At 37.3% G+C, this 15,431-nt stretch overlaps 1 protein-coding gene across 2 annotated transcripts in view; it reads right to left on the minus strand.

The window, feature by feature from the left end:
• Positions 1–15,431, minus strand: part of Hmt-1 (ABC transporter ATP-binding protein/permease Hmt-1) — a 318,374-nt gene that overhangs the window by 289,212 nt on the left and 13,731 nt on the right. For both annotated transcript variants that reach the window (XM_090402438.1, XM_090402439.1), the window contains exon 2: positions 4,537–5,078. In XM_090402438.1, coding sequence (XP_090258564.1) covers positions 4,537–5,033 — 497 coding nt within the window. In that variant the 5' untranslated portion in view covers positions 5,034–5,078. The remainder of the gene's footprint in view (positions 1–4,536; positions 5,079–15,431) is intronic.

A 15,431-nucleotide genomic window follows, 5' to 3' on the forward strand; every position in this document is an offset into this window, starting at 1 on the left:
ACCAATTTAGTATCCATCCCCCATCAGCTCCAATTTGCGCAACAGTATTCCATGGGGTATCCTATCAAATGCCATATCAAAATCCAGAAGTACCACTGTGTAGCCATTTCCTTTGTCCAACTCAGATATCATTCTATTATAAAAAGTTAATAAATTGATAAGGCAGGATCGACCTTTAACAAAACCATGTTGGCCCCTATAAAGTATCAAATCCTGATCCACCCATTCTTGAATTTTGTCTTTAACCAACTTTTCCAATACTTTTACCACCACTCTTATAAATCATTCCACATGTCAGTGATATGCAAATTGAAGAAGAGTAGTGGCCCTAGTATTGAATCCTGAGGTACTCCACTAGTCACATCATTCTCTAAGGCTCCAATTCACTATAGACTACTCTCTGGTTATCTGTTGATTAGCCATTCCCATCCATTCCATGCTACTAGCCTCATCCATTTCCATCCTCTCCAGTTTTTGTAATAGTTTTCCATGTAGTATTCTGTCAATTGCCTTGACAAAGTCAAACAGTATCATGGTGTAGCCATTACCTTTATCCAATTCTGCTGTCACTTTATTATAAAATGTGAATAAGTTACTAACACAGAACCTACCCTATACAAAGCCATTCTGCCCACTACAGAGTTTGCATCCCTATCCACCAACACTGTTGCATCTTACCTTTCACCAACTTTATCAATACTTTAACAACCACTCCCGACATATTAATTGGTCTGTAGTTTGATATCTCCATCTTGGAGCCACCTTTATGCAATGTTAATATCTTAATCTCTTTCCACTCCCTTGGAACCCTGCCAGAGCTGAGACTTAGATTGAACAACTTCATCAGAGGCGATGCTAATTCTCTTGCATATTCACGCAGTACAAGGGTATGCCATCCAGTCTTGCTGCTGTGTTCAAATTCATATTTTTTAATATGCTGAACACCTCCTGTTTATCTACCTCAATGTTGATATGCATCTCTGTAACATCAGAAACCATAAAATCACTACCTAGATGATACACCTTTACAAAATAATCACTCAGCAATGCAACTTTAGTGGAAGGAAAATTTTTATGCAAACATCATAATTTTATGTTTATTTTTAAAATTTTCTCTTCATATATGTGCTTTTAAGCCTTGCATTCCATTTGTATTTTGTCCCACAGGTATAATAGTATCATGTTGCCGGTGTGAATGCAATAGAAAGAATGCACTTTATAAATGTCTGTTTTCATTCCATGTAACTGTCCATTCTTTTTCTTTGTTCACTTTGATGATGTGATAAGATACTCATTATGAAATGTATTTTGTACTGATGTAATAAGTTAGTTCATCATGCCTATGAATTATGTTAGTATTAAGAATGAAATATATTTATATAATTGTTCTTCAAATTGCTTTTCATAATAACTTAATTATTTTTAATTTTTATTTTATAATTTCAATTTTTAATAACTTGAAATTTTATTTATTAATTTTTAATTTGCATAATATGAAAAAATAAATACATTTTTTTATACAAAAATAAGTTCTATTGTGATAATAAATTCTCAAGTCGCCAAGTCATTATGCATACTGAATAAATACTGTACCTCTGATATCAAAATAAGCAGTAAAAAAGATTGCCAGGAAAACAAGAAAATATCTATTGTATTCTTAATAATGATCTCATAGATCTTGATGTGCTGTCAAATTAATGGATGGATTCAATGAATGAATTCAAGGAGAAGTATGATAGGATTTGTGTGTGTGATGGTTGATTTGGGTCTCCCACAATGAGTCTCTGGACTCCATGGAGATGCTGTAAACAATAATAAATAATAATTACTATTTCTTTTGGTTCAGTAACGATGAACATTGTCTGAAGTCATTCTACCACAGTCATTTTATCTCTTACTTGCTAGATAACAAAAATACTCTTTGTGGTTTATTTTAGATTGTTTTGACTAATTCTCTCTCTCATAGTCTGATTTGGCCTTCCTTAACACACTAGTCACCCCTTCTTGCTTGCACTTTGTACTGCTCTGAATACGCTGATCACTTTTTTCTTTACATTTTCTCCACAAATGTAAAGAAAAAATTTTTTTTGCAGCTCTTGCTTTATATCCCTACTCATCAACTTAATTCCAACTTGATTAATCCTCCTGACCTTGGGTATGCAGTCAAATGCTGCTACTCTCATGCAATCTCTGACTACCTGCCATGCACTACTGACATTCTTTCCTTGTAGCTTCTTAAGCAATGGCACTGCTTCAAGATGACTCCTAAGTCACTCATAATCACCAGACGTATAGCTGAACATAAACCCTTCCTGACAGAGAACTCCACATGTTACCAACTTCCCAGAACAAGACCAAATGGTCACTTCCCCAACTGGAGGCAGGGGATATTAAGAAGGAACATAACACTGTTAGTATTCAGGAATGTGTGAACAGTGGTAATTATTCAAGAGGAAGACTAAGATCTAGGTGGAATGATACAGTAAGATGTGCCTTAAAAGACTGAAATATAGTCTGACAATATTAGAGTGCTGAAGAGATTTTTTTAAATTAAATTGAACAACTGCCATAATAAATTTGATAGGAAAATCAAAAGACTATGAAAATAAGCATAGGACACTGAAAATGAGAGATTTTTGTTTATTGATAAGATTATAATGATGTCAACTTTTATGTTCTACTATCATAATATCCTATTCCATCCCCTCCCCCATACACACACCAAGGGAACATATCAGGAATTTGATGATCATCCTGTAAATTGTTTCTGTTAATCTATCATCCACAGTCCCTATTTCCTGCCAATAATTTTTGGATATATACAACATTTGCTATTATAAATGTGTGGAAGTTTTTTAATGTATATATATATATATATATATATATATATATATATATATAGTCTGGAAGTGAGAATATAATGCTGTGAGATTGAAACATAAAAACATTCTAATCTACACTTTGAGTTGCATAAACATAACAGGGTTTTCTATTAAACAATACAATAATAATTTTACAATATTAAATACAACACAAGACTTTGTGTCACAGTTAGCAGAGTGCCTACTGTTTTAAAGATAAGAGTTCTATTTCTGAAGAAAGCAGAAAAGTCTAATATTGCATATACTATAAATATTAGGCTTTTACATATGAATATACATATGAATGCTATGAAAAAGATGGACTTGCACTAGGGATGAGCAAGTGAACATTTTCCCCAAAAATTAAAAATCTGATGCACAATAATATAATTTGAAAAAAGTTCAGAATTCCTTGTAATATCGACCTTCAGGCGATCGTAATCACTTGAAGGTGGAAATCATGTCTCTTATAAGAAAGGAAAATATTTCATTAAAAATTGACATGACAGACAAGTTTATTTGAAGTGATTTATAAGTTTACTGAACTGGTTGATATGCATGTTTATTATCGATGCTCCAACAGAAATGCATATGAAGCTCATTGGCTTTATTAAAAAGCTTTCTGTGATCATTGAATTCCAGGCTCTCTCAAACATCCACTCATCTTCATTACTGCCTTTGTAAGCATGGCAAATGAAGGACGGGAGGATAAAGAACTACAAAGAAACTGAGGAAAACACTGTACCTAGTGACATGATATCCATGCATTAGCACACAGATGACTGAAGTGGAAGAGGGTGTCTCCCAAGTGAGTTGTATGGTGTGGATGTGTTCTGCATGAAAATTGGGTTCTGTACCATTTCCTGGTGGGTTAAAGCACTTTTACCAGATCTTCATCATCAAATGATATTTTGTCAGTGTTTCTATAACAGCATATATAGAACCAATGATTGCTCACTTGTATGCTTTTCACAAACAAGGTGATGTTCACTCAAGATGGTTTTTCAATTATCACAGCAATCACATGCGAGCCAATCAAAATCCACATTCAGTCAAGATGTCAGCAATAATTCTCCAAGATATGGGTGGAGACAAATTTGGAAATATAGCATTCATGTCTGTAAGGATATGTGCTTTGCATTATGAGATACTAAGGCAAGTGATGTGAAGTCATTAATCTCTACATACGAGTTGCCTAGTTGTGAGGTTACTTCATATGCAAACTTTGTTTACACTTGGATAAAGGTTTAAAGCAAGAATATTTCTTATTATTATTAATTTATAACAGTCAGATAATCTAGCAATCCTGCTTTAGCAAACACTGAACTTTTTCAAGCCATTTTGGACTGCCAATACATAGGATCTCACATACCAAATAATGAAATTTATCTTCCGCCTAAACACATTCATAAACATCCATGTTAATAGTGTAATTTGAACCCATAGCCTGCTTGTTGAAGAGTCAGTAGATTATCCACTAAGCCAATGAGGTCGGCTTATGATGAACTCAACTGTAATACCCTAGTTCTTTCTGCCATTCCATCTGTTAGAAGCACTATAGACTGCACATTAATGGCCAGTAAGGTTTCTATAACTTTTTTTAGCTATACATCATTAAATATTAGTATATATTATTTATTAAGATATAAATATGCAGTATAAAAAAAATACTTACCTATTTAGATGAAACCACCATTTCTCATTTTTAAAATTAAGAAATACTAAATTTTCATTGATGAAAACTAATGTCCAGAAAATGAGCAGTACTAAACCATGACCCCAAGTCGGAACAGACGGAAGTGCTCTGTAACGTTCCAGATAGAGAATTCGAAGGGATGTAGTCCATAATGCAACTTCAAAACAACATGCAAGTATCATGTAACCATATATTTTTCTATCTTCAAGAATTACAGCTTCAAGAACAAACCTTATAACTGCTAACAGAGGCAGAAATATAGTCCATACCACTTGCAGTCTAAACAAATAAGATTTGGGCAAAAGTCTGCTATCCAAAGGTGTAGAATATCTCTTGTACATGTTATACTGTATACCACCAAATATAACAATGAAGCCCCATATAAATGAAGTAGCCACTGTATCCATAAAACAATGGGAGATGCCATGAGCCACCCAAACTTGGGAAAATGTGACATTAGGAGGACAGTAATCCATGATATCTTTCTTTGCTCTTTAATGTTACATATATGCACTAAATACCTATAAAAAAAAGTTTAAAATTTAAGAATTTTTTTCTTTTAAAATTACAGTATATTACAAGTTTAAAATCTTTCCAATTTTAATAAGGTACATTACAATGAGAGGAAAAAACTCATAGATTGGCAAGTTCAATATATAAAACAGATGATTTGATATTGTAGTTCTATCTCTCTCTCTCTCCCTTCCATCTGATTCAAACGGGTTGGGTCTCCTCCTAATGAGGAGTCACGGCGAAATAATGCAGCAGGCACACCACCCCTGTGCTGCATCCCTAATGGAGGTATTCATGACTGTAGTCCGTGTGTGCACGGGGCAAGTTGCCTGCTTGCAGGATGAAAAAACCCCAACTAAACTGGGGGGAAAACCCTACTGCTCGCGTCCAAGACCGGCTAACTTAGCTATGGCTGAAGAAGATCCTTAAGCTACTCACGTCTCTGGAGGTAAACGAACCAAGGAGGCTCTTTCCCTAGGCATATGGTTGCGAAGCACACAGCCACTAGGCTAACCGAGTGGACTGATATTATAGTTAGGAACATTTATCTACAATTACTTCATAAGAATAAAGAAATTTTATATTACAAAGAAAGCTAGATGTTACACAAATTACATGGCTATGTGAATGACCAGCAAACCTCACAGACTACCAACATTCTAATCTGGACTTAGTGCTACAGTCACATCAGAAGTGAAATGTTAACTTCTTTGTTCACAGAAGATTTAAAACAATGATATCTGCATATATTCATATTATAGGTGTGTTTTGTGTAGAAACATTTGTTAACCTTGATTTTCATTTGAATAATTTAAATTGTTTTACATACTGGGAAATTATGCAAAGCAATACAAAAATTAATTGGAAATAAATAACCTGCATCTACAATTTATAATCCTAAAAAACAGATCTGAAATCTTTTTTTAACAACTCACACACACACACACACACACACACAAAAAAAAAGTTGCAATAACCTATTACAAAAAAAAGTTGCAATACCAGCAATTCTTTGCTATTTGTAGGGAAGTGATTACAGGGAAAGTTGGATTCTGTTTTTTGTTTTGTTTTTTCAATATCTAAAGCTTGTCTTTAAGGAGAATATAAGAGAAAAGATGGATGGAAAAAGAGGGAAGGGAGAAAAAGTTGGATGTTATAAAGATATAGTAGGTATGAAGCTCAACATTAAATGGTTCTTTGAACAGAAGGTGCTCATATTCCTACAGTCTCTTAGAAGACTTAGGATCTAAGTCTTAGAAGACTTAGATCCTAAGATCTAAGTCTCTTAGATCTTACGATCACCAGTTAAGCAAAATGCTTGCTTTGTATACAATCAAATATTCGGAGGGAAGTTATAGGTGCATCACCCCAAATGCAGGAATAATATTTTAGAGGTGGGTGGATTTGAGCTTTATAAAATTTAGGTTAAATAAGGTAGATGTCAGATGGATGAGTAAAGAGATTAAGCATGCGATACAGAGAAAGAGGGCAATGTGGAAGCAGCATAAGAGAAGTGGAAATAACCAATTCCATGAGGTCTACAAAGACCAGGCAAGAAGGGTGACTTGGTTGGTGAGGGTAGCTAAAGAGAGGTATGAACAGCAGTTAGCTAATGAAGCCAAAAAAGAATCCTAGGGAGTTCTTTCGATATAGCCAGCAAAAGAAAGAATGATTATGGAAGGATGACACTGACAGGAGAAAATGGTATAAAGACAGCTGTTGCAGAATGTGTGGTGGAGATACTTAATGAGCAATTCATAAAAGTCTTTCAATCTTCTGAATGTGACTTCATGGAGAGATTGAGAGCAGTAGATGATGGGGGAGGAGAGACTGACTGTAAGTGAGCAAGAGGTGTATGGGGAGTTGAGTCAACTAGCTGTTAATAAGTCTTGGGACTTGATAATAATTCACCGCGTATTCTGAAGGAATGTCCCAGGGAGTTGACACCTGTCTTGACATATTTTTTTTAATACGAGTCTTGCACTCAGTCAAGTTCCTAAGGAGTGGAAGGATGGCAAGATTGTGCCACTTCATAAAGAAGGTGATCGAACTCAAGCATCAAACTATAGGCCTATCTCTATGTCAGGTGTTATGGTTAAGTTGTTGGAGAAGCTTGTGAGAACTAGGATCCAGAGTTGGGTTGACAACAATGGTATAATCTTTGATGGACAGCATGGATTTGCTAAAGGGAGGTCATGTTTTAGTAATCTACTTATTTATTACAATAAAGTGACTGCTTCCTTGGATAGAGGAGAAGGATACACAGTAATATACTTAGATTTTGCAAAGGCTTTTGATAGAGTACCTCGGGGTTGGATATTAGATTAATGTATTGAATAGGAGACTGGCTATCTGATAGGTATCAACAAGTTGTATATGGGGAGCGATATCCAGGAAAAGGAAAGTCACTAGTGGGGTGCCTCAGGGGTCTGTTTTGAGGCCATTACTGTTTAACTTGTATATTAACAATATAGGTGAAGATTTAGATGGAGATATTCAGTTGTTTGCAGATGATGCAAAGTTGAGACGAACCTGAAGCGTAGTGAAGATGTCGTGGCCTTACAAGAAGACTTGAATAAACTGAGTGACTGGGCACGGAAATGGGGATGTGAGTTCAATGTTGCAAAATGCAAGGTTTTAAAATTTGGAAAACAAAGATGGGATGCAGAATTTATGCTTGGTGAGAATATATTGTTGGAGGTGGAAGAAATAAGAGATCTGGGGGTGATAGTGGATAAAGATCTGAAATTTAGGGGACACACAGCCAAAACTGTGAAAACAACACAAAGGCTTCTGGGAATGATGCGGAGGACACTGGCTTGTAGAAGTAGAGAGATTCTTGTTCCGTTGTATAAGGCTTTGATTAGGCCACACATGGACTATTGTGCCCAGATTTAGTCACCTGGTTTTCAAAAGGATGAAGAGATGCTGGAAAGGGTCCAAAGGCAATTGACTAAGGTAGTTTCTGACTTCTGGAATGTAAAGTATGAGGAAAGATTGAGAAGATGTAATTTGATATGATAATATCAAATTACATCTTCTCAATATGATAGAGACCTATAAGTTGGTAAGGGGTTGTTATAGGATCAATGCTGGAGAAGTTCTACAGAAAATAGTGGGAGATCAGGGGAGAACCAGAGGTCATCCCTGGAAACTGTATAAGGAGGGTGTGAGTAGAGGAGTGAGAAGCAGGTTTTTTTTCGTGCAGAGTTGTAAATGATTAGAATGCCTTGCCTGAGAGTGGAATGCCTTGCCTATTATTACCCCAAGACCTCATGGAGTCTTTGACTCCATGAGGTCTTGGGGTAATAATAATAATAATGATAATAAAATGTCAGGAATTGAACAAGAGAAGTACTGTTTGGAATGTTAAGGAATACCAAGTTTTTTGGAGGCTGAAGAAGGTATTGGCTGCTTTGTTTATGTCAGGATAGATTAGATGCGAGTTAATCCAAGGAGGGAAAGCTAGTTCTGGTTGGCAAGAGGAATGTTCTCGAATGCAAGGAAAATGGCAGCATGGAAATGAAACATGATTACATTTTAATTGGCATTAAAATTCACCAGGTTATCCTCATCCCACTTGAGGATGGAAAGGAAATCAGCGTTTAGAAGACTCGTGAAAGATCTTGAAGGCACGAGTTACCCAAGCACTACAAGGTTTTGAAAATGAAAAAGAGAAGTAGGAAGTACTGTTGTCAGCAAAGCTATGAATAGGATGATGTCAAGGAGAGATCATTAATGTATAAGAGAAGTGTAGGTGATAGCACTGAGCTCTATGACACACTAACATTAACTGAAAAATCTGATCAGAGGAAGCTGGAAATTCATTCACAAAGGGAAGGAAGAATGCCATAAGATGGTAGCTTGGTAAGAAGGCCACGATTCCAGACTCAAATAGCCTTGAAATATTAAGAGCGACCATTCGAATTTCTCCATACCCTGTGCCCAACGGTGGGTGAGGTTGGTAAGGAGATAAGCTGTGGAACAAGAGTAATTGGTGGGTCATTAAGTAGTGAAACAGGTGGCTTTTTCATTATTTTGGACAGTATTGAAGTCAGAGAAATAAGGTGATAGTTTGATGGTTGATTTTTATCTACCTTTTTGGGAATAGGATGGACAAAAGCTTTCTTTCAGCTGTAGGGAAGATGCCAGATGAGTGTGACAGCTTGAAGAGACTGCAGGAGAGGTGCAAGTTCTGGAGCATATGCTTTTAGTACAAACAGAAGAAATACCATCAGGATGAGAAGGCTTATTGGTATCAAAGGTGCTGAGGATTTTCTGATATACCTTCTGGCAAAATTTCAGAGGGGGGCATACCGTGGGTGGTTTGTAGAATGGTAGAAGTTCTATCTTGGTCATCTATATGGCAGTTGGAGGAAAAAAAAAACTGATGTCAAGAAGTCTGCTTCATGTTTGGGAGATGTTCCCAATGTACTATCACAACGTGAGAGGGGTGGAAAAAATGGAAGGGAAGAAGTTGCATACCACAGCCTTGGCGAGTGACCAGAAGGCAAGACTGTCATTAGGACAGGACACAAATTTATTGTATTTGGCCAGGCCCTTACAAAGCCTGCTTTGGATTTGGTGTCAATTTTGTTTTGCAGTTATTGCAAGCTGAGTAAGAACCACTGGGCATGCTGAATTTTTGGTTTGGTATGATTTGGTAACTGTTGGAGAATCAGGGTTTGGATAAAGGATTTTGAGTGGAATGGGTAATAAAAGCATTCATCCAAGATCAGTGCAGAGGGGAAGCAATAATCAGACCATTGAAACAATGCATGAAAATCCCAAAGGTCATCTCAACTGGCACTGTTGTAATGCTACAGGATATGGGGCAGTGAATGACTGGGAGAAGGCCAATCTATAACAAAGGACACATGGACAAGGTTATGGTCAGATTTTTCAAGAGGAGATCTAATATTAACAGTGTATTTGGAAGAAGAGCTGGTTAAGATCTTGTGATTAATATAGTGCTAAGAGCTGTACAGGCAAAATGTAAAATCCTGATGAAAGAAAGAGACCAGTACTTTTGGAGGCTGAAGAGACTATGGATATGATCTACTTATTAGGAAAGGCTGGAGGTGTGTGTCAGCCCAAGAAAAGAAATTTAATCATGCTTAGAGATCTGGATGTTATGAAAGGTGAAGAAAAAGTCAAGCAAGATTTTCTTGAAAGGCTGCATTTTGGTAACAATGAGGTTTTCAAGGTTATCCTCATCCAAGTGAAAAATGGCAAGGAAATCTCGATTTAAAGTATATTATAGAAAACTCATGGTGCTTGGAATGGATATGTACTAACATGCTTGTCAAATAAGATGAGGAATGATGTATTTGTTGGCAAAGCTAAGAATAGGGTTTATGGTGGATAAGTAAAGATCGTTTACTTTTTTCCTCCCCGTTTCCTTGTGTCTTGCATTCCACTTGAAGACATAATAATCATGTTAAAAAAAAAAAAATACCAAAACAAATTTCAGAACTAATTAAGAAATACACAGACATATCCTATAACACAGAACAAGGACAGGCTGAAGAAATAAACAAAGGAATAAACAAGGTGACTGATTATGTCCCATAGAGAGAATGTGTCGCGAGATTCGGAAAGTGAATTGGATTGGATGAGGCAAGAAATGAAATGGATGCAGAATGAAATTAAGAGAATTCAGGTCAAAACTATTAAAATAAATCATGATGGCATGAAAGAGTTAACAAAAGATGAGCGAGTGGCGTTGGATGGTGACTCCATTATTAAAGGTGTGCTAGAGGATAAAATGCACAAGGTATGTTTTCCAGGCAGTAAAATGAGTAGCGTGATTGAGGCATTGGATATGAGGTGGGAGCGAGCAAAAGAGTTAATTGTATTAATTGGTACAAATGATTTGAGAGAGAACAAAGTGCATGTCAGAATGAATGTCAGGAGGCTGCTTGGAAAGATAAAAGAGAATAGTGTGACAGGAAGGGTAGTCAGTGTGCTGCCTAGGTATGATTGTGGTGAAATGAGGCGGAGAGCAAGGATTATGAATGATATTCTGGCTGAAATGTGTGAGGAGATGGGAGTACAGTTTGTTAATGTGTGGAATGAGTTTGAGGGACGAAGTGAGCTGTATGGGAGCGATGGACTGCATTTGAGTGGTTATGGTGTAAGTCGCTTAGAGAGACTGCTGCTGGAAGGTAGAGAAGTGAATAGAAAGAATGAATCAGATCGAGAGGGGAGTGATGTGGAAGAGCAGGAGAGTAAGGCAGGAGAGATTGAAGAAGGGAAATGAATGGGGAAGTGAGTGGTATGAATATAGAAAATGAGAGAATGGGTGTGCAAGAGGAGCAGGGAAATGGGGAGGCTCAGGGTGGACAGGGGTACACAGAGTGGGAAAGGTGGATGCTCCAAGAGGAGGTGAGAGAATGTGTAGGCAGGAAAGAAATGGGATGACCAGGGATCAAGAGGAAACAGATAAAATTGAAAAGGGTTCTAAAATGAAGAAGCAGAAAGGGAAATGGCCTCGGTCCAGCACGGAGAGATCACATCAAGTGCGTGGTATCAGTGGAATTAGCTGTAGATCCAGAAATGAGCTGTCGTGTTTATATACCAATGCTAGAAGTATAAGAAACAAGGAGGATGAAATGGTTGCACTAATTGCGTCTGTTCACCCAAAGATTGTCAGAATAAGTGAGACATGGTTAGATGATGACGACATCCTGACAGGAATAGAGATGGAAGGGTATGATATGTTTCGTGAGGATAGAAGGGGTAAAAAGGGAGGGGGGGAGTGCTATTGATAATAATAGAGAAAGAGTTATGTCCATATAAGGTAGAGATGCAAGAGGGAAATAGGATCAGTGGTTTTGAGGCAGTATGGTGTGAGATAGAGGTGAATAGAATCAAATACTTGGTGGGATGTTGTTATAGACCTGGTAATGTGGATGGTGGTGATAGTGAAATGTATAGTCAAATAAGAAAAGGGTGATCATTATGGGTGATTTTAATTATGGCAATATAGACTGGAATGAAGAGATAGCAACTGGAAGTAAAGAAATGTTTCTTGAGTTTTTGAGAGATAACTACCTCAGACAGTATGTAACAGAGGGCACACAAGGATTAAGGGTCTTGGATTTGGTCATCTCATCAGAGGATGTAATTAGAAATGAGGTGTCAAATCATCCACCAATTGGTGAAAGTGACCATGAGGTGATTACCTGAGTGGTTGCCAGCAGTGCAAAGACCCCTGTGAAAAAAGGGTATATGTGGAACTACAAGGGGGAGGGGGTGATTATGAAGGCCTCAGGGGACAGCTTGTGGGTGTAACATGGAATGAGGAGTTAGCTGGAAAAGAGATCAATGCAGTTTGGGGGATTTTCAAAAACCATTTAGTAGATGCAATGTCTAAATGTATGCATGCGATATAGAGAAAAAGGGCATTGTGGAGGCAGCATAAGAGAAGTGGAAGTAACCAATTTCATGAGGTCTACAAAGACCAGGCAAGGAGGGTGACTTGGTTGGTGAGTAGCTAAAGAGAGGTATGAACAGCAGTTAGTTAATGAAGCCAAAAAGAATCCTAGGGAGTTCTTTCGATATGTAGCCAGCAAAAGAAAGAATGATTATGGAAGGATGACACTGATTGGAGGAAATGGTATAAAGCCAGCTGTTGTAGAATGTGTGGTGGAGATACTTAATAAGCAGTTCATAAAGGTCTTTCAATCTTGTGAATGTGACTTCATGGAGAGATTGAGAGCAGTTGATGATGGGGAGGAGAGAGTGACTGTAAGTGAGCAAGAGATGTATGGGGAATTGAGTAAACTAGATGTTAATAAGGCTGTGGGACTTGATAATATATCACCACGTATTCTGAAGGAATGTGCCAGGGAGTTGACACCTGCCTTGACATATTTTTTTTAATATGAGTCTTGCACTTGGTCAAGTTCCTAAGGAGTGGAAGGAGGGCAAGACTCAAGCATCAAACTATAGGCCTATCTCTATGTCAGGTGTTGTGGTTAAGTTGTTGGAGAAGCTAGTAAGAACTAGGATCCAGAGTTCGGTTGACAATGGTATATTCTTCGATGGACAGCATGGATTTGCTAAAGGGAGGTCATGTTTTAGTAATCTACTTACTTATTTACAATAAAGTGACTGCTTCCTTGGACAGAGGAAACTAGTGACTTTCCTTGTCCAGGAAAAGGAAAGGCACTAGTGGAGTGCCTCAGCGATCTGTTTTAGGGCCATTACTATTTAACTTGTATATTAATGATATTGGCAAAGATTTGGATGGAGATATTCAGTTGTTTGCAGATGATGCAAAGTTGGGATGAACCATAAAGAGTAGTGAAGATCTTGTAGCCTTGCAAGAAGACTCGAATAAATTGAGTGATTGGGCAAGCAAATGGGGAAGTGAGTTCAATGTTGCAAAATGTAAGGTTTTAAAATTTGGAAAACAAAGATGGGATACAGAATTTATGCTTGGTGAGAATATATTGTTGGAGGTAGAGAAAATAAGAGATCTGGGGGTGATAGTGGATAAGGATCTAAAATTTAGGGGACACATCGCCAAAATTGTGAAGACAACACAAAGACTTCTGGGAATGATGCAGAGGACACTGATGTGTAGAAGTAGGGAGATTCTTGTTCCATTGTATAAAAGGCTTTGATTAGGCCACACATGGACTATTGTGCACAGATTTGGTCACCGGGTTTTCAGAAGGATGAAGAGATGTTGGAAAGGGTCTAAAGGCAACTGAGATAGTTTCTGACCTCTGGAATGTTGAGTATGAGGAAAGATTGAGAAGTTGTAATTTGCAGAGTCTGGTGGAGAGAAGGAAGAGGGGAGATATGATAGAGACCTACAAGTTGGTAAGGGGTTGTTATAAGATCAATGGTGGAGTTCTACAGAGAATAGTGGGAGATGAGGGGAGAACCAGAGGTCATCCCTGGAAACTGTATAAAGTGGGTGTGAGTAGGGGAGTGAGAGGCAGGTTTTTTTTGTGCAGTGAATGATTGGAATGCCTTGCCTGAGAGTGTGGTGTCTGCAAGGAGTTTGAGTGTGTTTAAGACACGGTATGATGAGATGTGTGTGTGATAAAAGGACCTCCCAGATGAGTCTTTGACTGCATGAGGTCTTGGGAAATAATAATAATAATAAACTTAGTAATGGATTAAATAATAAAAGTACGCAAAATGGAAAAGCATGGAATACAAATTAAATAAAAACTTAAGAATAGCTGAATGTTGCCGATATAATGTTACTAGCAGAAATGAAGAGTTACAAAGATTTGTTCAGTTAATGAGTGCCCAGTTCTTTAAAAGCTATCAACCTGTTGAACACAACATTGAGCTCACTATTACCTCTTCACTAAATGAAGAAACGCAGCTGTGGGAGGTCGAAGTAGTAGAGCTGTTGCACAAACTGAATAAGAATTCAGCAATAGGTACTGTGCTCGGTTTAATGCAGATCTCATTAACAATCTGCAAATCTCAGATTGTTAATTCTCATTAACAATCTGAGATTTGCAGATGACATTGTTATTATTGAAGAAGACGTAAGAGAACTACAAAAAACACTGAAACTATTAAATGAGGAAGGGAAGAGATTTGGACTAGTTATGAACTTGGAAAAAACAAAGACAATGGTATTTGGTGAGAAGAACATGACACAAAAGATACGAGTGGATGGAACCGATATAGAAAATGTAGAACAATTCACATATTTGGGAAGTAAACTGACATATGACTTGGACTGTAAAAAAGAAATAAAGATCAGGATTGCAAAGGGAAGAACAAATCTAAAGGACATGGATAACATCTGGAAAAGTAAAGTGATCAGTCTGCAAGCAAAACTAAGAGTACTGGAAACATGCATCTTCAGCAGTGTACTGTACGGATCTGAAACGTGGGTAATAAATAAGGAATCAAGAAAAAGAATTTTGGCATTTGAAAGAACTTGTTACAGGAAGATTCTAAGAATAGGATGGGTACAGAAAATCACCTATGAAGAGTTATATCAGAAGATACAACCAAAACAATCTAATGCAGAAGATTATAAAATGGAAGCTGCAATTATTTGGAACATCTGTAGAATGAGTGAGGACCGGAAGATAAAGACATTTATGTTTGATATTTTGGATGGTTTAAACAGAAGAGGTAGACCATACAGAGAATAGACAGACGATATAAAAGACTGGTGTGGAATGGGTATACAAAAACTGTGACACTGTGCACTGGACGAAGAAAGGTGGAAGAAGATAGTGAAAGAGGCATCAGACATCAATGGGCAGTGAGCCTATGGTTCGTGATGATGATGAATAGGTGCTGATGGAATATCAGCATGTGTGCTAAAAGAGTGTTCAGTTGAACTGGCCATTCCTTTGACCAGGAAGTTT

Source organism: Typopeltis vanoorti, chromosome 13 (assembly GCF_054136105.1).
Source record: "Typopeltis vanoorti isolate ZY-2024b chromosome 13, IOZ_Tvanoo_1.0, whole genome shotgun sequence".
Lineage (NCBI taxonomy): Eukaryota > Metazoa > Arthropoda > Arachnida > Uropygi > Thelyphonidae > Typopeltis > Typopeltis vanoorti.